At 41.0% G+C, this 25350-nt stretch overlaps 4 protein-coding genes across 4 annotated transcripts; 1 reads left to right on the top strand and 3 right to left on the bottom strand.

Moving 5' to 3' along the window:
* Positions 1 to 1147: 1147 nt before the first annotated feature.
* On the bottom strand, positions 1148 to 8707 carry LOC109465892 (ankyrin-3-like). The gene is made up of 8 exons (XM_019763380.1): positions 8176 to 8707; positions 7123 to 7728; positions 6483 to 6618; positions 6197 to 6250; positions 5162 to 5205; positions 4160 to 4420; positions 3191 to 3808; positions 1148 to 2806 (listed from the first exon to the last, which is right to left on the bottom strand). The coding sequence occupies exons 1-8, from the start codon at positions 8399 to 8401 to the stop codon at positions 2676 to 2678; spliced, it is 2076 nt and encodes a 691-aa protein (XP_019618939.1). The 5' UTR covers positions 8402 to 8707; the 3' UTR covers positions 1148 to 2675.
* A 738-nt stretch (positions 8708 to 9445) lies between these two features.
* LOC109465891 lies at positions 9446 to 11262 on the bottom strand. Its single transcript, XM_019763379.1, has 3 exons — positions 11161 to 11262; positions 10610 to 10852; positions 9446 to 9913 (listed from the first exon to the last, which is right to left on the bottom strand). The coding sequence occupies exons 1-3, from the start codon at positions 11260 to 11262 to the stop codon at positions 9446 to 9448; spliced, it is 813 nt and encodes a 270-aa protein (XP_019618938.1).
* Positions 11263 to 15885: 4623 nt separating this feature from the next.
* On the bottom strand, positions 15886 to 18978 carry LOC109466175 (kxDL motif-containing protein 1-like). The gene is made up of 4 exons (XM_019763838.1): positions 18660 to 18978; positions 17673 to 17825; positions 17264 to 17310; positions 15886 to 16901 (listed from the first exon to the last, which is right to left on the bottom strand). The coding sequence occupies exons 1-4, from the start codon at positions 18851 to 18853 to the stop codon at positions 16702 to 16704; spliced, it is 594 nt and encodes a 197-aa protein (XP_019619397.1). The 5' UTR covers positions 18854 to 18978; the 3' UTR covers positions 15886 to 16701.
* A 115-nt stretch (positions 18979 to 19093) lies between these two features.
* On the top strand, positions 19094 to 25295 carry LOC109465890 (junction-mediating and -regulatory protein-like). The gene is made up of 11 exons (XM_019763378.1): positions 19094 to 19836; positions 20219 to 20386; positions 20779 to 20935; positions 21388 to 21560; positions 22003 to 22168; positions 22796 to 22962; positions 23141 to 23227; positions 23466 to 23561; positions 23768 to 23871; positions 24163 to 24557; positions 25084 to 25295. Exons 1-11 carry the CDS (start codon positions 19285 to 19287, stop codon positions 25293 to 25295), a joined length of 2277 nt encoding a protein of 758 aa, XP_019618937.1. The 5' UTR covers positions 19094 to 19284.
* Positions 25296 to 25350: the final 55 nt, after the last annotated feature.

The following is a 25350-nucleotide window of genomic DNA, read 5'->3' as shown; positions in this document are numbered from 1 at the left end:
TGACAACTAAAGCTGGCTTTAATACTATCCTGGATCCTCCAAAAAGAAACATCAGTCCACTACTGGACATTCCTGTACAGGTCTGTTGCTAGTTTTCTTCAGTCACCCAAGAGAAATATGACTTCTAAGTGAAAATGCATGTATAAAGATAAATTCGAGTGACATGAAACACCATCGTACTGTACACCTAAATTCACTACATTCTCCAACTTTACCGTTTTTTGGTGTGTGTCCACAGCTTAACTAAGCTGGATGTATGAAGGACTTGCCTTAGTTTTAGAAACTTGTCTTCCATTCTTCAGCTGTCCATCATCATACATTTGCACGTTTCTTTCATATGCTTGGTTGTTACTCACTATATATCTTGTTCGTCAAATTCTTTCCAGAGTAAACCAATTTTATAAAACATTCTGGAATTGAGCCAGACCCCAAACTGAATTGTACTGTGTATGATTGAAGTTTTTTTTTCCAGCAGTACATATTTTTTTGTGATGAAAGGTATTATGCTTGTATCAACATTATTACCAGTTTATGCTTTCCAACATTTTGAACATTATTTCCAGTTTGTTTTTAGGCATTTTTAGTTTGTTTGCATAGTTGCTCACACTTACATTTGAGCAACAATGGAGCAAGTGTCACTAATGTTACCATAACTCCTATATGATTTAAAACATTTTGAAGACGACAGTTTACTAAAATACTGATACTTGGTCTGTAAAAGCCACAATATTGTAAGGTATGCCCAAGTTTGTGAGCTTTTCCATTGTGTTAGACCTATGGGCCTTTTGTTACTATTGAGTTTCTGTTCTGTTCAAGTTCCATGGAGGTGACATATACCGTGTTGAAAATGCTGAACTGAGGGGCAATACTTCTTAGGACTAGAAATTGTCTATGCAGAATGAATGTTGAAAAGTTATATGGCATTCACTGCATTTTCAGTCATTTTTGTTCACAATTGATTTGCACTATTTTTGTTACAGAAGGGTGAAAAAATTCATGTCTAAATAAGGTTATCACCTCAAATAAAACTATGTGCATTCATAAGAGCTTGCTGTTGCTTCCATTTCTATATATTGGTGCATGTACCTTTGTGCATAATTCTATGTATTGAGGATGACAATGCAACAACACATTGAAAGAGACAAGATTCACATTCACCATTATATATTGATGTAATGGATTGACAGAAAACAGTTATGAAACAATAGAACAGAATAAGTAAGGAAGAACTCATTTGTACACTCTTAAATACAGTCAAGGCAAGGTTTTAATATACTAGTAATCAGCTGCCATCATTTTGCCAACAAGCTCACAAAAGTTCATACAGTATTCAAATTGCATTTTTGTTAGTATTCAACTTAATGTTTTCAAACACTGTTTTATTGTTTCATTCAACAAAATACAGGTATACTGTTTTGGAGAGTGCTGAACAATAATAGTAGTACAATGTAGTCTATCAATTTCATGTATAATGTAGTCTATCAATTTCATATGCATTTTACCCCACCCTAAAAATACATGTACATGTACTTTGTATCACATACAAAAGGGGTGACCACAAATCTGAAATACATCTGAGAGCATATCGTATTGCCATAGTTCATGACTAAGTGCACTTACATTGTGATGCAATTAACATTTGACCAATCACATTTCTTCACATTTTGTTCTGAACCAACTGCTTGTCACTCAAAATTCTGACTCAGGCAAAGAGGGTTACTCACTCACCATAAGAAATAATCTTGTTGTTTAATGCTGGCTATGTAATATATATTAGAGATTTTGTACAGTCAACTCAAAGAAACAGTTCATAGAACAAAAATATCTTATGGTAAAAGTTATATCATAGAGGGAATGTATATTTACCTAGCAGAATTTTCTAGGCAAAAGTTAGTTCCAGACATAAATTCATGCCTTAAGGTAAATATATCTCCAATATTTCCCAATATCATTAATACTGTACACAAAACAAAGTCATGAATATTTTATTCATGTTCTTAGAAAGTGATGTACAAACATTTCTCTTTTGGAGTATTCTTTAGTGTACTTGTCAAAAATGGCAAAAGGCACATGACCTCATATATACAATCCTTGTTAACTAAAGAAGGGGTTATCCTTGTTCAAATGCTTCTAAAAGGCACAGCATATGGAACAATCTTTCAAGTGAAACATAGCATTGTAGCCAGAAAGGAATTTAAAATGTTTCCATTTCCATCTTGTATTGTATTTTATTTCATTTTCTGGTACTGGTAATACAAATGTATCCATAGCTGATGTTGATTCACCTTTTAACATCTACATTGTACTTTCTCAGGGCTGAAAAATTCATGGTGATATTCCAGAAAAGTTAAGGCAACAACAACAGCAGCATTAGCTTACGGTAATTCATATATTATAATGGGGTAACAAATGAACCTATAAAATAGAGTATCCCAAGTCTGTGCAATGTAGAAATATACCCTAAGTCTTGATGTTTGGAAGTAAACTTAGCTGTCATACTAGATAGCTTACCTTTATCCTAGCCCTGATGCGTATAAATAGCTACACTATCTCTCAAAATACATACTTGTAATGCTCTTTATCAGAACTAGAATTTGGTACTAAACAGACAGTGAGTAAACTGCGCAGTTAGACTAGAGCCAGGAGGGTTGAAATGGTACATCCATGACGAGTGGTCAGTGTTTGTGTTTGAGATAGTTGAGCATGACCCTGGTGATGTCCAGTTCGTCCAGTCTGTGGAGCCGCTTGTGTCCGACCTGTGACCTGACCGTCAGTCTGCACAGGTCCTGGAGACTCCTGGCTTTATCTGCAGTGTTGGGATAAACGTAGGATTAAGGGAGATTAATGCCATACCTTGTGCTGATCAAATCAGTGATGTCCAGAAAATTAGCTGTCAATCAATTTGGTAATGGGGATTACCTCAAGTTACAAAAGCATAATGCTTCACCCCAACTTAGGATAACAAAGAAAAGCTGTCAAGAGGGTACAACTCTGCAAAAAAATCTTTAGAGAGTGTGTAGTTTTAATCTTCTCTACCATTCCCCTAACAGTCAATTCAACAGTTTTTATACTTTGTTTTCTAATAATACTGTGTTTACAGACGTGTATATGAAACAATTGAAATTCAAAAGGTTTCATTTTAAAGCTCCTCCTAAAAAAATCTAGATGCATGACCACAAGCATACTTACTACGTAACATCTCGGAGAAACTGCACACACTGTGTGTCCCAATCAGCCACACTCCTGGCCACCTCCAGGGGTGTTTCCTCACTCTGGTTCTTGGCATTACAGTCTGCTCCATACTCCCAGAGTCTTGTGGCTAAAACCACATTGTTTTGCATAGCTGCCAAATGTAATGGCGTCTGTCCCGTCTTTGGGCCCCCGTAGTTACACTGGGCTCCATTCTGCAGTAGTATTCTCAGAAGTTTGTGATCATTGTTTGCTACTGCATACCTGATGGGCAGTCCCATCTCCAGGTCCACGTTTGCGCCCCATTCCACCAACGTCTTTATACAGGAATATCTGCGGAACTTTATTGCCATGAGGAGTGGGGTAAAACCAAAGTCTGTCACAGGGTCGATGGTCGCTCCTGACTCAAGCAGAAGGCGCATGAACTGAAGGGCACACTCTTCTTTCCCGCAGGCGGCCACGATGTGCAGGGGGGTCAGCCCGTCCCGTCCCCTCGCGTTCACCACGCGCTCCGAATCGTCGTACTGCAGGATGACCTGAGCGATACGAGTCAGAACGTACTTGGCGGCAAAGTGTAGCGGCGTGTACCCGCCAGTGTAGTCCTTAACATAGGCGCAGGCTTTTGAATGGGAGAAAAAAACGTCACTAGTTAGTACATGTACAATGCACTTCCCGATGAAACACAGAATTCATCATGAATCATACTTTATTTACTAGTACATTGTACTACTGTAAATTTAACATTAGTTCTAAAACATGAGGACATAGAAATATGTTATTGATACTGATACAAAGTGAGAAGTAGCTTCTCTCGTTCACAGTTACAAATTGGTCCGTAAAATTTCATTAACTCTTAGGTTCTTTCTCATTATCTTCTTCATGCTGTGCTCCTCCCTTTTTTTCAGTACAAGACCCTTGCAGGTCGGTACCAAATAACACTTGTATGTTCGTATTTAGAGAATATTCTCACCACCATGTTCCAGCAGCAGTCGGACACATCTGAGCTGACTGTTGACCACGGCTCCATGCAGGAGAGAGAACCCGTACACGCAGCGCTGGTTCACGCTCAGACCCTTCTGCAGCAGCGACCGAACCGGCGCGATCTTCCCTCCCCGCACCGCCTCCTGAAGCTTCAGGGCATCCTGGGAACACGTGGCATGCTTGCCGCTCTTCCTGGGCCTCAACTTGGGCATGGCTGGGTCACTCTTCTCTTTCAGAACTGATCCTAAGGCTACAGAGATGATGACAATGTTTGTTCCAAAAGTACACACCTATTAATCAAAGCATTTAAAAGGGGTAACGTAACAATGTCACTATGCAGTAAACGTTCTATACAATAATTTACATCTGATGATCGTTCAAGGTCAATAATAGACAAAAAATTCAGTTCATCTGGTTGAGAACTATGGCTGAGAATGAATTTGTAAGAAAACCCTTACCAACACTACTTAAGAAATGACTTGTTTCATGATTGGAACAACGTGCTCTTAGATCATATAGAAAACTGAACTATAGCCATGCTGATAACTATACAAAAAACGTTTTTGAGTGGCATAGTGACAAATGCATTTTTTTAAAAGCTTCAGTTAGTTCGCACAACTGACTGACATCTATCTAAAAAGTTATGATATAAATCGCCAGAAAGAAGTACCATTCGGACGAGTAATTCTATCATGACGTTGTACAGAAAACTCTTCATAGATCACCGTGTTGAACCAAGGCTCAACTGATGATTTGAAGTTTCTATTTTTGCCACAAGTTTTAGTCACAAATCTTCTTGCGTAACATGGTCATGGTTTTTACCCCACCCAAAGTACCCTAGTTGTTCTCCGTTTTTCTTGAAGTAACAGCAAAATAACTCCCCAAATTGATTTCTAGGATTTTTGTGGGTCTTAATGAATCTCTTTGATCGTTTTACTCGACTTGTTAACGTGGGAAAAAGTGAAACGAGCTCAAAAGACGGGACAAACACCTTTTACCTCATCAGGACGCCGCCATCTTACACCGCTTTGTACTCTGGGAAATGTCCAGGTCATTTCGGACGATACCAACCGGATTACCGCAAGGGGGTTTCACAGCGCACTTTCGCTTTTTTACCTACGATAGCCGTGGTGGTAAAGACACCCCTCTTCGCAGAAAATGGAATAGCCCAAGGGATACCGTGAATTTAATCAGTCTAAAGAAGGGACTTTGAGAAGAAAATGGCATTTTCAATGTTCTCAAAGTCCGGGAATAAAATGGAAAGGAAAATTGTTTTGCATGTTTAATTTTGGTGGTAACTAGTTATATAGTAACATGTTACCTGTTACATGTATTTAGAGTCACAGGAGGCAAAAGGAGGAATGGTATAACCGCAGACTGACAAGAACGTTGAATTGGAGGTCAATATGGTCGTGAGGAATTATCAGCAAGAAATTCACAATACAACAAGACATTGACAACTCAAATACTTGTAACATAGAAACCTCCTGATTTCATTCTGTAGATAGGCTCTTTCAAGACACCTTTTACATGACAGTAGAGCTTAAAGATCTCAAAAACAGAAAAAATCCCCTCTCCCAAACGGCAGAGAAGTGTACCTGGGTCTTGGCCATGTCAATTTATTTCCTTACTTCTGTTACATTTTAAGATAAAATCAATTGCCATGATGAAAATACTGGCCTGGAGGAAAACTTATATCTGAGTACTAGTACATTCACTCCTTGAAACAGTCTCTACTACATGTAACGTTACATGTCTAATATGGTTCAGACCTCTTTGGCCCCCTTTCCCCCCATTTCCGCCCCTTTCTTCCACCCCCTCTTGTGTGTTTAATACATATCATTTTTACGATCCTCTCTACAAAAATACATTTACCCATAGTGTGCATGTGACTATTATTAAGAATAAATAATAAAGATATTCTTTCTTTGTTATCACTTATTTACACTGCAATAGGGGATAACATTAATACAGATGATGATACATCCATCATAAATACAGGATAAATACAGGATAAAGGCTTGACTCCTTGATCTGCAGGAAAAACTTGATCTGCACCTCCATGCTCAGTGCACACCACCTATTATACAATGATTGCTGTGAGAGGAATGTTCTTACGGGCTCTGTCTTATTCGCCGTTCAATAGGTTTACCATCATTGTTAGGACACTTATGGATGTCTCTTATAAAATTCAGCTCTCTTGTGACAGAAAAAAGGTTTGCGTTGACCCTAGTCAGTTCTGTCATAGCCTCACTGAAAATCATATGTCAAACATAGCATATGACAATGGAGCTGTGCCTTTAGTCTGTGTTCAGTCTTCAAACTTGTGCCTGAGAAAGTCCAGCATGACGGTGGATAAGGGCAGTTGGTGGATTCTGTCCAGACGGGTGTGGCCAATTGCTCTTCGTATCGTCAGGCGGCAGAGGTTCTGTAGACTTCTGCAACATCCTGGGAATGCAAGAAATGATTTAGTGACGTGTACTAAAACTCATTTTGAAAGTCAACAGTGCCATACACAGAAAAATACACATTATATTCGGTTTCTCTCAATTAAGATCTGTTTTCATTTCAATTTCTTGTCAAACAGTCTGGCATCCATCTCAATGATTGGCCCTTTACATCTTTTGACAGCTTCCAGTACCAACTAGGACGGAACTTCTGAATGTCTGGTTGACACCTCTTTACCATGACAATACCAAGGACTGTGTGAAAATTGAGCCAATCAGAGCTTTAAGTTTTCTGTATAATTTAGGCAAATATCTAACAGACGTTTTGTATCTATATAAATGTTAATCATTCCTCCATTCATACGTGCCAGACTAATTAGCAGGGATTGCCTATCAGAGGAGTGAACTGGAGGTAGAACATAGGATGGCTCATGGACTCCAGGTCCAGCTACATCTAATAAAAAAATTTAGTTAATGTCACAAACAACTGTTAGAAATTTCTTACTTGATTCTTCTTGAAGGAAATCTAACAACGGCCTGCTCCTGTCTTCTACCATTTTAGCTGTTGCCATGGGCGTCTGTCCATCATAGTTCCTCTTGTACACGTCCCCGCCAAACTCATACAACAGTTTTGCAAAATTCAGGTCATTTTTCAGAGCTGCTAGGTGGAGAGGTGTCTCCCCGTCCTCCGGCCGTCCCAGGTTGGGTTCAGCCCCCCTCTGGAGGAGCGTCCTGCCCAATGGGAGGTAACCTTTAATCACAGAGTATCTCAGAGGGAAACCTGATTGGATGTTGATGTCTGCACCTGCATCCAGCAAGAGATTTACACAAGAGAACCTATTTCTGATCAAGGCTAGCTGAAGCGGCGTGGTTCCCTTGTCGCTCAGAGCATCCACTTTGGCCCGGTAGTCCACCAGCACGCGGATGAAGTCATCGCGCCCATAGTGAGCGGCCACGTGCATGGGGGTCCAGCCGTCGTTGCTGCAGGCGTTGATGACAGCGTCGGAATGCTGACAGTCCAGGATGAGTCTGGCAATGCGAGTCCTGCCGTGCATGGCGGCATAGTGCAGAGACGTGAAGCCACCGATGGAATCCTGTACAGCTGCCAATGCTGGATCCGTGGAAAATTTGAAAGAAGGCAATGTTATAAATGTGGAATAACTTTTGCTGTTTTTTTTTTCTTTGCATTTTAAGAAATCATTCGAATGATAAAAAGATGCAAAATCTTATAATCTTTACGCATTTGTTGCACAGTGACTGTAACAACCCTGGCAACTCAATTGTAATATGCTAATAAGTCAGCATTTGCAAGGATTCAAGCAAGGATCTGTATATTGGTTCAAGCAAGGAGCTTAGAATTTATTTTAAGCTCCGTGGTTCAAACGTGACATAGTCAAGCGCCTAACCTGCATGCTGTCTCTCTCCCTCTGACCATGGAGTTAAAAAAGAGAACCTCCTTGCTCTGACAGTCAGTCAGTCATGGTGTCCATTATAATTTGCTTGCTTATTAATTCAATTGCTTTTGTCAGAAAGGTGTTTACAACGAGTTTCACGTTACCTCCATGTTCCAGAAGGACTCTGACACATCTCTCCCTCCCTCTAGACGCTGCCAGGTGAAGCAGAGACCACCCACTGCAGTCTAACTCGTTCACGTCTCCGTCCGAAGTCCAGGCGCGTAGTTCGCTGATGTCGCCATTCGCTACCGCCATCCGCAGTCTCAAGTCGGCCTCGGACAGTTGACGCCTTCTCCTGCGCACTCGGCTCGTTCGTCTGGCCCGAGGCATGATAGGAGCCCCTTGCTATGCCTGAACTACCAAAGAAACTCAAGTGGAAGCTTGTAGAGTTATATATGGCACCCGTGTTGCGCTTTTGTCGTTGACAACAGAGTCATTCCACATGTAACGTTACATCGACCGCCATGATGATGACTTGTTACGTGGGTCCTGGCGTTTTGGCGTAAGTCGCAAGGAGGCTCTTGTGCAACGTGTTGGTGTCAAATTATGGTAAATCCTGACGTCACTCCATTTACATTTACACACCCGTGCCACGGCACTCCACTAAACATAGACAGGTCACCTAATACCACTGCTAAAATTACCAAAGTGTTTGTTCCAATACCGGTACCCTTGCTTTACTGCAAGGTGCGATAGTCTCAAAAATGACCACACTGAAGCTGTCCATATATATGAGTTTTACCTGCTTTTTTGTGTGCAGTACTAGTACCGCTAACGTTATATCCCTACGTATTTTGCTAGTTATAAAAAGACAACGATGACGCACAACTTCTAGTTTGTATTCAATGTTTGCAACCAATTCATTTCAAGTCATAAAGTACCTGTGATACTTTCATAGACAGAAGAATTGTTACATTCTGTACTCCCCACATCATATGTGGTATGACACTGAGGAGATCTACAGGATGACACCTCCCAAAATTAAAAGCAATTATTCCGAATTTAGGATGGAATGCATATAACCTGTAAAGTAAACGCACAGTATGTAAACGACCATTCAAGGGGTAGTTTGTTCAAGGCGTAGTTTCTGATACTAGTAGTCTCCCACGGTGTGTGCATACTAACTTATTCAGCCACAAATCCTGTTGAACACAACAACGACCATGGCCAAAAGGACCGATGGTCCTGCGTGAAAAGTTTATAAGAAATGTAGGAAACAGAGTTGTAGTATTGGATACCAGGGCAAATATCTACGTAGGTACCGTATGATTCAGTTTTTTTTCGAACTTGAGTACAATGATGGCTAAGTAGCCACGGTGCACACAGAAAGTGTATGCCCGGAGGAACTCCACACGAACTAGTCGTGAAGTTCTATTAAACCCAACGGGGCATCTGTGTCATACACTGATGCCTGTGTACCACAGAGAATGTCACCACCGTACCGACCATCACGATCACTGTCATTTTGTCGGCATTCTTGACCGGATTCTTGCGGACGTGGTGGTTCTTGTCGTGGTTCTGGGGATTCTTTGCCAAGACCGTGGAGTTCGTGTTCTCAAGAGTCATCGCGTCCACCACAGAGGTGCCTTCTTCTTCATCACGAACAGGGTCGTCATTTCCATCCAGGAGAGAGGAGTCGTCTCGTGCAGACATGCCGGTAGAGCTGTTGTACCCGGACGTCATGGCAGAGGTGGGACGTTTTTCGTCGCCGCTGTTGAGATGCTTCTCGCTGTACTTCTTCTCCCAGTCGTCATCTCCATCCAGGTCACCATCCGGGAGGGCCGTAGACACGCCAGGTGCGTCCTGGTTGTCGCCATCCATGTCCGGGACTCCATCTCCGACCTGGAAATACAGATAGAAATAGATTTTTAAGATGTGAAAACACTGAAAATCTAATCACTGATTTAGGTGTTTTGACGAAAAGGTGACTTTGAAATACATGTAGATACTGTATTGGTCTATATATAGCTACTGACTGCTAACACCGATCAATGAGACAAACACACGCAGATGCAGGCTAGGCATAACCAAGGCAAGACTTATCAATGGCTAGCTATATTTGGGGGCCGCGTGACAATCACTTCTACCTCACGGGACCTTCCTGGAACACGGGCTCGGACAGGCACTCGGTAGAGCTCGTCCAGGGTCGTTAGGTACCAGTCGCTGTCGTTCGCATCTGATTGGATGTGTGCTTCATCATCAAGGGGAGCGTTGTCCACAGCAGTAGGATCTGAGAACTCCCCTTGGTAGTGGGCCCAACTTCCGTCCAGACGGACGTCAACGGTAGCCTGGGCGTCGGCATGGGTGGGCGCTGCCGACAATCCAATAACCTAGAAATACAGATAGATATAGATTATGAATAAGATGTAAAATACTGAAAATCTAATTCTTGATTTATGTGTTTTGACGTCCGAAATGGAAACTTTGAAATAGATACTATAATAAAGTATCCAGAAAACTCACATCTTGGGGAGTGTGTGCGTAGTGGACGTCCTCGGGGGTCAGCTCATTGCTGGACCAGTTCCCATCACCTTCTACCTCACGGGACCTTCCCGGAACACGGGCCCGGACAGGCACTTGGTATTTCTGGTCCAGGGTCGTTAGATACCAGTCGCTGTCGTCCCCATTTGGTTGGATGGGCGTTTGGTCGTCAAGGGGAGTCTCGTCCACAGCAGTAGGATCTGCGAATTCTCCTTGGTAGTGGGCCCAACTTCCGTCCAGACGGACGTCAACAGCAGTCTGGGCTTCGACATGGGTGGGCGTTACCGACAATCCAATGACCTAGAAATAGATAGAGACATTGACTATGATCAAAATGTAAAACACTGAACATTTAATCACCGGTTTAGTTGTCTGGACAAAATGGAAACTTTAAAATAGATATCTTCTGCTGACTGCTGACACCGGTACCCTCCGATCAATGAGACAGTAACAGATGCAGGCATTACCAAGGCAAGATAGACTTATCACTAGTATGATATTTGGTGACTGAGACAAGAATCAATATATACGAATGTAACATTTGGCTGACGATTTCTAAAAAGTATAGGAGTGCCTACTAGTTTACTGAACTATCCAGAAAAACTCACCAGTGCTACACCGAACAGAAACACACCGGCCATGGCCGCCCACATCCGCAAGGACGGGAGTCCTGTCATCTCCTCCTGACCGGGCTCAACGGGGAAAGTCATCTTCGTACGACGGCGGGATCTATTACACCTGCCACGTCGTTTCGACATGTTGGGAGCAAAGGATACTGCAGCAGAGCGATAAAATCGGTGAAGGATATGGGACTACGTAAACGTGCGTCCGCTTCGAACCGTGTCGCTCGAACAAATGGTAAACAACAACCTGTTGCTAGCGTCGAACACCGGGTTGTGACGTTCTGCGTTCTGGAACATCTTTCACAAAGAAACGCGGTGCATTTATTTTTACACGTAAAGGTTAACAGCGATAGTTCCGACTTGTATACTCTGCCAAACACTACAAACTTCTTTCAAACTTGTCCATATTGTTGAACACCATCCACACACAAGTAAACATACCTGTATCTGATACTACTGAACACCATCCACACACACGTAAAGACGTTCCAGTGTTCTTGACTTAAGATTTCCACACAGGCAAACGCCTCTGTCCATGGGACCATCCACACAAATAAGCAAACATGCCTGTCCCAGGTACTGAACAGTACGTGCATGCAGGTCCGTATCATCCGTGAAAGAAAGGGAAAAAACACATAACACAGGAAAAGTTCAATTGTTTGTTGTTTTGATTCAGTGTCAGATCCGTGAAAACACAAAGTATTTGCATTAGTCGTAAATATGACTGCTGATCTTCCACATAGGAGAAATTAACCAAGGTGTCATGTCCAGTTTATCAAAGATGTTCCAGAACGCAGAACGCCACAACACATGTTTTCTACACTAGCAACAGTCTCTTGTTTACCCACCTTCCCAAGTGAGCCCGCTCAAGAAGACTTTACAGGGAGGCCATCGGGGCTGATATGGACGGCCATGGCCGGTGTGTTTCTGTTCGGTGTAACTCTGGTGAGTTTTCAAGCCTTGTAACTACTTAAATACCAGTACCTTGGCTTGGGGCGTCGGTATGGGTGGGCGCTGCCGACAATCCAATAAGGCCACACCAAGTAAATTTTATGGATGACAACGCGCGCGCATTGATTTTGGCCTGTTCCTAGAAAAACAAGCAATAGACATCTTCCCTCCATGAACGAGGTTGGTGTTGTTAGGGTTCTTTTTTTATGTTATCGCATGTGTTCATTGTTAAAACATGACAGCTGGGTTTAAATTTAATTGGACGTTATATGGCCATGAATAATGAGGGAGTTGCTTTGTGTTGGTACAATTTTAATTTTTATCATGTAAGTACCAACCCAGATAAACTTTCAAGCGAGTTTTACAGTGGCCTCCTGTCGGCTTCACAGACTACCAGAAGTGACATGCAGATTATCACCATGAATAATGGTATTTCCTAATAGCCTGAGAGACATTTGTTTTCCTGGTGGTAGGAGTGCAGGGAGTCAAGTTACGAATGCAGAACACCCAAGCTCCCTGTCCAAACCTAACCCCACAGGTCTCAAATCCTTATCTATGGCAGCAAATAATCAATAAGAAATGCACAGCATACCTTGCAGAATAAGCTACACTACATATCTACAACCACCAACTATTATGGACACTAAAACACAGAAACTAAAAAAATACCACGAACCAAAGATAATCATAATCAATCCTGCAGAGGTGAGGTCATTGACCTCTCAATCACAACACAAACGAACCACCCCATTAGCAAGGCCGGCAGGTCAATGACCCAAAAACAACCAGACCAAAGAAATATATAGCCTGTCAAACAGGAGGTAAACATAGATACACTGTGGTCAAACACAGACCACACTACTATAAAATAGGGGTGATAATGTAGAAATCCAACGTTAAACATTTTGTAAATATCAAACGCAAACAGCTAGGAAACCCAAATTTAAACCACTAAACCATAATAATAACAACTACATGCTACCTTAATATCGCACAAACAGTCCATAACGCGCCAACAATAGAATAAAAAAATTAAACTGCAGTACCAAGGTCAATCACCAGGGGCTCAAAGTCAACCTACACAATCTCCAAGGCCCCATCCATCAATCTGCCAAATATCATACAGTTCCTTTTCACCGATCTTCATATATCAGACCAAAACATGAAACGGACCAAAAACAATACCCCCATTACATGGAGGGTAAAAAACAAGAAATTCCGCTTCCTGTAACTATGACCAAAGAGTCACGACAGTGCCGCAAATCGTTAGATTGACGTGAACCCCGTAACGCGAAATGGGTAAAGAGCACATGCTTTTTCTCGCCTGAGGCTATTGACAGGATCGTCCTGTCAACAGCAGGAAATACTGCACTGCTGACAGGATCGTCCTGTCAATAGCAGAAAATACTGCACTGCTGACAGGACGACAGGCCTGCAAAAATGTGATGAAAGAAACAGGACAGGACGATAGCTGCTGTTCCACCTGATTTATTGCTGTTTTGATGATGAATAAGACTTCTTGCTTGTTACACTGTGTCACCTCATTCAATTTGTGTCCTAACATTTGTCGTCTCTTAGTATATTTCTAATGTAGGCATCTTGTTTTTTTAGGGCCCTTCTTGTTTTTATTCGCCCTCTAGCATTTTTGTTTTTCGTTGTTATCAAGATAACTCGGGAATCCTTAAATGGTTGTCTATGATTTTTAGTCGGCAAGTTACCGTTGAGAATACGAAGGTCAAGTTCGGAAATGGGCCTCGTGGGGGGTTCCCATGAATTTGACCTTTTGTTTTGGTCGTTATTGTTGTTAGCAGGATAATTCGAGAATCTGCAAATGGATGTTCACGATTTTTTGTGAGCAAGTTACCGTTGACGATAGCAAGATCAAGTTCGGAAATGGGCGTCGTGGGAGGTCCGTACGTCACTGTAGTGGGCTTTTGGTGATTGTTGGTTAGTTTGTCAGTAGTTGAAGTTGTGGAAAAGCAATGTTCTTTTTTTTATTGTGAATAGGTTAAGGATTTTAGATTGAGGGTTTGAAGTTTGGAGTCTCTAGTAGGTTGTGGTTTAGTGTAATAGGATATTTTGTGTGCACATCTTTAACAGGCACTTTAAGTCTTTGTCCTTTTATGTAGTTGGTTAAGCTAACAACACTAGCCAAGGTAAACTAGCTTAAGCTAACAACAACACAGCCAGGGTGAGTTGTTTGTTGAAACAACATTGCCCCGGGGAAGAGTTCCCCTAACAAGGAACTCTTGACAAGTTTCTCCCCGTGGAGGAAGATTAAGTTTCCACCAGGCACCATGGATCGCTGGAAAAATAGATACCACATATGATCTTTAATTTTGTGTTGGTCGTTATTGCTGTTAGCTGGATAATTCGAGAATCTGTAAAGATTTATAACTAAATACTATGGTTTATATTAAATGATGTAATGAACTGCAACTAAAATAGTTATGAAATCATGAACTGCAAGTAATCGAAAGTGTTGGTACTGAAAATGATATATCTTTAAAAATGCTGGATAAATGAAAGTGAAAGAGGCAAAATTGCTTTCAAAATATTGAAAAAAACTTTTTTGTTGGCTTCCCGAATCGTTCATTCTGTCTGTATACCCGTAGTTTTCAGTCACGTCCTTGCAGTTACATGCATACACCGCTCTCGGGAATAATTATATAATCTGTATACTGCAGACGAAACTCGGTTTTACTTCATGTCTTTGTCGTGACTTTCCGATTGCGTCATCGACGGACGCTCTAATGTACATCGTGAGTCGGGAAAATAGAAACGTCAGAAAGCTCAAAATCCAATTAAATCTATGATTACCTACATCCTGCAATCTCTGGCGCAGGTGAGAATCGTTACTCTCCAAGCAGAGGTTTGGGTTTTGAGTTATTTTGTTTTTGGCGTGTTTTTAGGGTTTTTTATCGGGGTTTCTTTTTTGCACTGGAATTCTTTTTCACCCAACCCAACCTCTGCCGGCACTCACCCCAGGACGGGGCAAAGCTATTCAAGATACGTGACAGTGTTCCTCCACGGGAACCATCAAATTATCATTAGGGGTAACCATTTTACAGTGCCGGATTATCACACACGTCAGCGGGGTTGGGTGAGAAAAGAATTTCCTTTGCAAAAATGAAACCCTGTTAAAAAAGTATAAAAACACGGCAAAAACAAGAGTTCCACGATCTCATACCTTCGCCAAATGATGTTAACTCTTGCGGTTGACGAATTATACAATTTTAACCATTGATTTTGTAAATAAGAGCCTCATTTGCATGGAATATATAAGTTGATCATATTCTCCACCCAATGACAGCCTTATCTTAACAAAAAGGCTATTATAGCACTTCCTCATAAATTACGCAAACGACGTCATGATTTGAATAAATCATGTTTGAATGTGTTTGAGTATGAATAAACAGAGTAAACCATATGTGAAGGTAAACATTATGCAATTGCTTTGCACTGTTATTTTGTAGTTTGTACATCTTGTACAGAGAGCATGTAAAGTAATAAACGACGACTTGCAGCAATTGCAAAAGGTCAATGTCCAGCAAAATGTGTTGTATCCAAAGAAATGTAGCGCTTCATTTCTATGAATATATGTATCTGGGTCTGCTCCAACCCGATTCTATCACACTGAAGGACATGTGCTTCAAGCATAGACAATTTTCTTCACTGACTGCAACCTTGATGATAGGCATGATTGAAAACCAGTTGGTACTGAAATGAAAATTGCAAAATGAAATGTGCACAAGTTGGTTGTTGATAACTCTTTTTTAGAACATTACAGCTAAAACCAGTGTGAAATCTTGTACAACTTCCATATGCAATGTTATGTACATACTAGTGATTCTCGGCCTTGTTACATGCCAGAGCATCCAGAATTAGTCTGGATTCCTTTTATGTCTATTGTATTGAATGACCTAGTTACTTTTGTCTGTTTTTCTATTTCTTGTTAACTTATTTTGTTGATTCTCTTGAACCAAAGTATGTATCCATTATTTGATGTAACATTTTTGTCTTGTTGATGTGACATATTTGAAAATGTGGTGAAATGGTGTTCAAAGCTTTATAAATAAACATGGAGTAATTCATGAATATAAAGATGAGTCTCTACTGTTGCTTCAATGTCCACAGGACAATCATTTTACTCCAGGAAAGCATTATTTTTAAGGACCTCAGAAGCATCCAAAAAAAGGTGTCAGGTGGGTCCACACCTATACCACATCATCCATACCTCTACCATCCAAAAATCACCACCAAGGCATGTCCAGAACAGACAATACACAAAAACTAGAATAATCAAATTTCTTCAATGATTATGTAAATTACCTTCTGATCCTGACCATCCTCACAAATTGAACAATATTAAAATGTAAAAAAAAAGACTAAAGCATTTCTGAATAGTGGTCAAGTTGGCTAATCTCCAAGCAGATATTGTGGGGTAGAAGCTGTGCAGTTGTCAGAGAAGCCTGGCAGTCCGAATTAATATGTTACAATCTCCACACTACCATCTGCTTTGAAATTAAAGTTGGCAATAACCTTTTCTTATGCCTGGAGTAACACCAAGCAAATCTAATGTAATGTCAAGTCCTCTTCTTGAGGATGTGGAGGCTGTAAAACGTTTGTCTGTAGCCCTGGTAGATCTACAGAGGAATCATTTGTGGAACAGTCTTCTGTAGCTGGTATTTCAGCTGTGAGTGTTGCTCCTTCTGGGAGTGGTGAGGTGGGGGACATGGCTGACTCCTCCCACTGTCGCACCTGTATCTCAGCAGCTGGGGACAACATAGACAAGTTAACACAAAATGCAAAGATACATACATCAGGCAAATACATACATACAACTTTTATTACAAGGAACAAAATTAATATTGTACAAATAAAGGGATTGATAAATGAATAAAAGCTCTTCTACATGTGAGTTTTTATGCTAATATTGATGTATTTTGTTTGTATTGCTGTTGCAGTTTCATTTTTTAAAGAAGCAACATGATGAGACTGTGTTAGTAGTCATGCTAAGTTAACCTCACATTGCAATACATAATACTAGCATTTCTACAGCAACCGGTATTGGGTTATGGTACAAGTTGGCAATGTTTCCTAACAACATTTGCACTCAAGAGTTGGGTGTAGTCACCTTGGAAGGCTTCAGGATACTGTTTGCTGACTTTTCCTTTAAGTTCCCTGTAAATGATGGGGAGTGTAAGTAAATAAAATGGAAACAACACCAGCGGTCAAGGAGGTCATGTAACAATAAACACCTGTGAAAACAACGGAGCACTGCTATATCAATGGATTAATGACTTGGAACAGACTAAATCAACCATATCTATTACAACCTGACATAAGGGCCATGCAGAAACACACACACACACACACACAAACACACACACACACACACACACACACACACACACAAACACACACACACACACACACAGACATGCTAAAAACAATACCTCCATTTTTCACGGAGGTAATGAACCTACAGTACAGTACATTGTAGTTATGCTGCAGTCGGTAGTGCCAGCAGGTGAAAAACCAACCTGATTCTTCTGAAGATGTGATCCAGGTCCTTCTTCATGTCCAGCAGTGTCTGGGTGTGCTTCTTAAACATCTCCTGTGTCTCGTCAAACCGGATGGACGACAAGGTGTTGAAACTCTGCAGCATCTCATTTGTCTTCTCAAATCTGTTCACCCTGTACACACACAGATACAAACAAAATGTTAAACAAATCTCACAAAGCAGAAGAGGAAAATGGACATGCTCACACAACTACTGTAAATCACTTTATGTTTACCAGAAGTTTTCATGGTCACTTCTGCACCGCGAATTATTAAGCCGGCAAATTGTTTGTTCACGGTAATGATAAGTTTGAGGTACAGAAATGACCAGGAAAACCGTGAATATAAAAATACTGCGAAAAACGAAAAAATTATGATTTACAGTACCTAAACATTATCACATAATGAGGCCATGTTGATTTGATTATATGGATGACATCCTCTGGGAACCCCAAAACTGATGCGCGCGAGCGAATAAAAAAAAAGTTTTGCAAAAAAAAAAGTTGCTTTCACTATGAAATCTACGTGGTCATGAAGGTTGAACAAATGGCACAGAATATGTTATGGCGAATAATCTACTCTTCGAATTCATTTCTTTACATTTTTGTCTTTTTTCCTTTGATTTTGGCATTCTACGACATTGGTATCGTTTCTAAATGTTTTCCTTGCAACTTATGGTATATTTTTGCTCATTTAGCAACTGTTTTGCACGATTTACAGTATGGTTGAAAACTTTTTTTTTTTTGGAAACGGCCGAAAATTCATGCGCGCGCGGATGTCATCCATATAATCAAATCAACATGGCCTGACATTTGTCTGTCTATTCATCACCGCCCTCTGGCAGAACATACAAAAACTGCAGTACATAAACATATGCACAGAGAGTAGTGTGAGAGCGACACATATTAAAGCAAAAGCCAATACATGTACTTCAATGAAGCTTCACTGAACAAGAAAGCCCTTCTTACATGTGTCTCTGAGCCTGTAGAACTGCGTTGACATCGTCATCGTTCACCAGATCCACCAGACTTCTCAGGAAAACATCTGACGGCTCCTTTGCGCTGCCACTAACGTTCCCGTCCGCTGCTGGGTCCCGATATAGAACCTCCACTCCTGAAGACTCCGTAGCCACCGAGCACGAATCGCTAGAATCTTCAGTCATTTCCTTACCGGGCAGGAATTTCTCTGAGGTGTGTTATTGTTGAAATGTTGCAAACGAGAAGCGACGAAACATTGAATTTTCCAGCTGTTCTTCTACTTCGTCACGGGTCACCGAAAGGACCCTAAAAACTTCTCCCGCTTAGATTTTCTACGCTGCCTGTTTATTTGGTAGGTAATTATCTCGGTTTAATTCTTTAAAAACATATAGCAATGATGCTGAAATACTTAAGTGATATATCTGTATTAATTGTACTTAATGTCAAGTATCTTTAGGTGGATTTTGACCATTCTTACTTCTATATTTTTCTCCAATTTAGTCAGGCACAATGTTTGAGAAAGAAGACAGCCGCGACCTTAAGACTCTGACTCACGGGGTAAATCCCTCGGAGTTCATACGGACAGATGTTTTCAGAATACTTAACTAGTTAAAAAATGTCCATAACGTACAGTATGGAGCAGCCAGACAGTCTGGAAGGCTGGATAGCGATCAAGGAGACGCCGTTCGATGATCCGGACGCCAGGACTCGTCTGAAGTTTCTCGTAGGCTGGAACAACGCGGAGAACAAACTGGCCATAACTTGCCACAACGTCGCCAAGTGTAAGAAGCGCAGTTCGGACGACGATAGAAGTTGGGCCGGGATGTTTTCCTTCCAAGACATCCGTCATGCACATCAGCAGATGTCTCTGGTTTATCCCCAACTCGAACCGTACCTTCCAGTGATGCCTGAAGAGATGTCAACCCTCTGGGGCTACCTTAACTACTACATGGGGACGTATAATAATGATACTGAAGTGTCCGAGACAGTTGTCAGTGATGTAGAAACATACCTTAGGGTCGCCCTGGACGTTTGTGGAAAGAAACTTGTTGTGGACACACTGTTCATGGAAGACTCCAGCACGGACGCCTACTTCGAAAACTTGAACGACTTAAAGAGAAGAGGATACGAGGATGCAGTGAGTCGAGCTGCAGACCATCTTAAAGAGGCAGGTCATCTTCAAGTTTGTTGTTGTTATTTGATAAATCTATAGTGATACTTTCCGTATTCATCACTAGAATCCCACCACAGTTAACATATATCAAGGACATTATAATATAAAATCCATTATTTGACACTGTCACAAACAACGACAAGGGGATACAGACTCAGTCACATCTAGGATCTAGGACTCAGTCTCACTGCTGATGAGCGCCACCTAGTGACCCTGAGGAAGCCCTACAGAAGGTAGCTGGCATTTTGCCAGAACACTGTTTAAAAAACTCAAATATCACTCAGTTGTGTACATCAAGGACTCTATATAATGTCCTTGTGTACAAGAAAACTTTTAACATATAAAAAATTGTCAAATTATCTGACTCTTTCTCCAGGTGCTTGCCCTGCGGGCAGGCTCTATCAACATGCTGGACATGTTAGGTGTGTACGAGCTGGAGGGTACAGCTGTGGAGGACCTACTGTTGGCCATGGTAGAACTCTTCCACTACAACCTGCAGCCTTTCCTGGATGTCAGGGAGGTGGCCTTCATCAAAAGACAGGAGGTCAGTCAGAACAGTACAGGTCCAACTAACAACATGTAACCCACAATATCCTTTGGCACTGGAATTGTCTAAGATGGTTAAGTTTTGAACAGTGTCCAAGCAGTGCAGGATTTGCAAGTGCAAGAGTGCAGGAATAGCTGCTGTGATGTAAAATTCACACATAAGCTTTAATATTAATGACTATAAATTTATCTAACTAAGTTCTCTCTAAGTTCTAACTGAGTTCTCTTCTCAAAGTAACACAGGAAAACAGTGAGAGGTCACCAGTGAGAGGTCACCAAGGAAATCATAAAGTTAAATACAGCCAAAATTCATCAAATTTCTGTAGTTAATCTGAAAAGATGTTCGAATTACAAAAAAAAAATAATAATGTACAACTGTTCCCCTACTAGTTGCAAGAACTGGTGCAGGACCCAGACATTGGGGAAGGTCGGAGGTCACAGTATGTTAAGGAGTACAATGAATGGCAGACACAATATGAGACAGCCACAGATGCCATTCTACAGCTGCAGATCAAATACTTCAGTGAATGTGTTGATATTTCAACAGGTAAGAAAAAGGGACATTGTGGGATGCATTCAAGTTTTTAAAAAAAAGCAACACGCTCACCCATAATGTAAATTGTAGAAACAGGTGGTCTTAAGAATAACTGACCACTTGTTGGCTGGCCAAATTCATATTGCACCTCATATCAAATGGGAGATCCTGATTGGTCATCTTGCTATTATGATTCTGCTCAAAAAAACACAATCCAGAGGTAGTCTAGGCTGTACAACATTATATCATGAAGTAAAACATACATACATCATTGTAATATTTAAAATTGTGTTATCAAAAGGAGCTCACATCTTTAGCTGGCTTCAAGTGCAATTAGCACAAATAGCCAAGTACAAGTAACACAAAAATCTATTTTGACTATGATGCATATATATATGTGTGAGATTCTTCTTATTTTGAAGTAGGTGCAAAATAAAATAAAACAATAAACACATTTTGTGCAGGGATGAAGGAGAGAATGCTGGCAGACAAACAGAAGTTTGGGAAGGCCACCTGGGATCTCCATGCCTCTGGTAGACTGAACAGGATAGAAGAGAAAGTGTCTGGGGATACGTTACAGATGCTCAGGGCAAAGGAGAAACAGTTCCAGACACTGAGGAGAAAAATCAAGCAAGAGGTACCTAATCAGTGCTAGTGGGCTGGTTGGGGGGTGTTTTAATTGGAATTGTTATTTCAAGACAAGGGAAGACTGTACAAGTATATATATTGTCATCGCCACACTACAATTTATCCCAATAAATGATCGTAAATTAATTTCCTAAACTTTTTAAAGAAATAGTAGAAGTTCCAATATGTTGTATTCATACAATTATTGAGCAATGAAGTTATTATCATCAAACTTTGGAGTTGAAGGAAGATATAGCTCTGTCAAGGTTAATTGAATTATATTTTTGAATGTTCTGGGTTTTGGCTTCCTCTATGCTGTCTTCTCAGAATGCCAGATGTGTCGTAGGAACAGAATCAAACCTTTTCCTATCATGAAAGTTCATCTGTGTTGGTAGTACATATTATTTTAATAAAAACAACAACAAAACTTCTTTTTTGTCTTTTCCATCCAGATGGCTTTCCTTGAGGAGGGAACAAACCTTAAGTTAGAGCTAGAGAAGCTGGAACAGAAGTACTACTCCATACAGATCAAACTGTACGATGTGCAGCTGAAGGTCATGGAGGAAGAGGAAGCCTTGTGTAGGAAACAGCTCGGGGTCATTCAGAAAGAACTGAAAGGTAAGATCATACCACTTCAATCCACTGTAAATCACTTTATGTTCGCAGTTGCAAATGTTTGCAGTCTGAGCTAATGAACATGTTTGCAGAACTAATACATTTTGTTCGCAGTGGCAGCAGGTGCAGCAAAAAGAAAGTCGATATGATAAGTTTGCAGTACAGAAGTGACCACAAAAACTGTGAATATAAAAGTACCATGAGAATAATTGTGATTTACAGTATTGGTCCTTAGATTTCAGACTGGAAAATCAACATGAGTCAGAACAAACTCGGCACCCAAATGATATAGTATTACACATTTTCATGGGCACCGTTTATAGTAAAGAGGAGCTTAGTACCCTGTTTTCATCTTGACTGCTTGCTGAAATTTTGGGCAGGGCCAAAACTAACTAAAGACTTATAGTGTATGTGTAGTTCAAACAAATGTTCATGGCTAGTGACCTAGCTGATAAGTCAGTCCCACCAAGTACTAGTATACTCTTATATACATGTATAAAACTTATAACCTTGATTTTTTTTTAAAGTAGCCTTCAGGTCCTGTTGCATATGGTGACAATTGAGTAAAAAAAGCAACAGGCTGCCAATTTTATCGTATTCACCTATCTGCTTTGCTGAACTTGTCTACAGATGAAGAAGACACTGTGATGTTCTATGACGCCTGTGAGACTCCAGAAGACCTAGAGGACGTTGACCTTCCTCAGTTCAACAACAGTCAGGCTGACCCCCGTGTCACACAGCTCAAAATAACTCTCAACAAAATCTTCAGGAAAAGGGCCTTCATCAGAAATAACAAGGTAACATCTTCAAAACAATCAGCTTGGGAATATGTAATGACAGTGAATATATCTGGTCAAAAGCCACCATTCTTCAACCGACGTAGTTCACAGAACACAATTCTAACACTTCTATCCATCATTAAAACATAAGCTTGATTTCTGTTGTATTAAATTTTTATTTGATGTGTCATCACAGAAAATGCTCATCAGACAGAAGCAAGATGAAGAAGATGCAAAGAGGCAGCAGCAAGATGATGTTACCAGGCACCATGCCATACAAATGGTACAAGTATATACAATATAACGTTACATGTATAGTACAAGGCCTCCTTACACACAGAACACACACACACACCATTGTGCCTTCTGTGAGTTCTGTCAATTGTATAGTTACTTTGAGATCTTGGAAAAACACCATACAATATCTCTCAGATGCAGTTTCCACTGTTATGACATTGAGTCCCCTAGGATAGGTACCAAAATCAACTTGCATTATGATGCATGTTTTTGTGTGATTGTAGAAAAGAGATCAGCAGAAACAAGAAGAAGAGAACAGGAAGGAATGGAGGGACAGTGAGAGACAGAAGGCTCTGGATAGACTAAAGAATTACAAGAAGGTTTGTACAGGAGATTTGTACAAGGTTGTTATGATGCTGCAAATAGTTTTTTATATCGTTGAGTTGAAGTAAGTTAAACCTCAGCAAGATTGTTGTTAGCTGGCCACAAAGTGACCCTCCAAGAGTGTGTGTATTGGAATCATAGATCATAGTTTTGCCTAATCTCTTTGGGATTTAAACAATTCTTTTTTACCTCCACCATACAGAAGTACCCCTCCCCTGTAACCATCAAGCCACCCCGGTACCAGGCACCTGGTCAGAGGAAGCGCACAGGGAGTCAACCCAAGGAAACAGTGCAGAGAACTCGAAAGTGAGATGGACTTTCTTTTTTCTCATACAATGATGTGTACTGCTTTTCCACAAATTTTATGATGTCATACAATCATGTGTATTGGTTTGTTGCTACAGTTGTGGGTATACAAGACCTATATATAAGACGAATTCGGTCTTTGATGAGGAAATAATTAGTCATTTTGCTATAGTGTATTAATAAAATAATGGCATCTCTTGATTATAAACAATGCATTTTTTTTGTAATAGTATATTAATGAAATACTGGCATCTCCTGATTTAAAATGATGCATGATTTTTTTTGTTACAGGAAAAGTCCCAGCTCCAAAAGTGGCCAGGCCAATGTTGTGGCATCTAAATCAAACAACAAACCAACAGATGGGTCCTCAACCACCTCCATGGTTACTCCACCTGCACCCCCTCCCCCACCACCTTATCCACCCCCTGGGTGTACCTTACCCCCACCACCTCCACCACCTCCACCCTCTCCACAGCAGCCACCCCCTCCCCCTCCCCCTCCTCCTCCGCCTGGCCTCCAAACCCCAGCTGGCTTCCAGCCCAAACTAAAACCCAGGAAAAACAGTGACAGAACGAAGCAAGAACAGAAAACTCTGGGATCGATTGATCCCAAGGATATTGTCGCTGCAAGGCAACACTTAAAGAAACCTCCTGAAGAAACAAGGTCTGGAAATCTGCAAGGCGGAGGTATGTTGAATAGCAATGAGTTCACACTTTCACTGACCACCAATGTGCTTGGTTACTGGGGGATGTTCCTCATAACGGTCAACATGGTTTATGTGCAGATGATGTATTCAAATGTGGTACACATACAGGGCTTGAAATACATGTACTCGCATGCAACAACACTTTACAGGGAAGCGTTGAAATTGCAGTTAAAACACACAGACAACTTTCAATTTTGCAGGAAATAATTGCAACAGTTGCTGATTACTTAGAATTATCTTACACTGAAATGTGGTGATGATGATGATAATGAATTATCTCACAACAACCTGTTACACCTACATTTAACCCATTTGTATGTAATTCCAGGCAGTTTAAACTTACCTAGTGAGAATATTGTCCAGCATGCCTTAACGTGCTCCACAACACAGATTTGTGTTCATGACTAGCCTCAATGAAAAATTTGCATCCACTCTTTAAAATCCTGGTCAGTTGACTGCCAAAGCTTGTGAAAATCAATGCCCACTTGTTTTTCTCCCCTCACCAGGTGACCCCATGACAAACGTCCTGGCCCAGCTGAAACTCGGCATTAAGCTGAAGCCAGTTCAGCGGTCCGAGGAGTCAAACGTCACGTCCCTGTCTGACAGCAACGCCAAGCTGCTGACCGAGGCTTTAGACAGGATCAAACGGAGAACAGAGACTCCTTCTGATGATGAGGACGGAGTCGACGACTTGGACGAATGGGAGTCCAGTAATTAACATAATTATTCACCCAAATGAACCAGCTGGTAGACTAATACAGTGGCTTCCCACT

The sequence above is a fragment of the Branchiostoma belcheri genome, unplaced genomic scaffold, assembly GCF_001625305.1.
Source record: "Branchiostoma belcheri isolate BF01 breed outbred unplaced genomic scaffold, Haploidv18h27 scaffold16, whole genome shotgun sequence".
Taxonomy (NCBI): domain Eukaryota; kingdom Metazoa; phylum Chordata; class Leptocardii; order Amphioxiformes; family Branchiostomatidae; genus Branchiostoma; species Branchiostoma belcheri.
The sequence above is the reverse complement of the archived record's forward strand: the minus strand, read 5'-3'. Positions and strand labels throughout refer to the sequence as shown.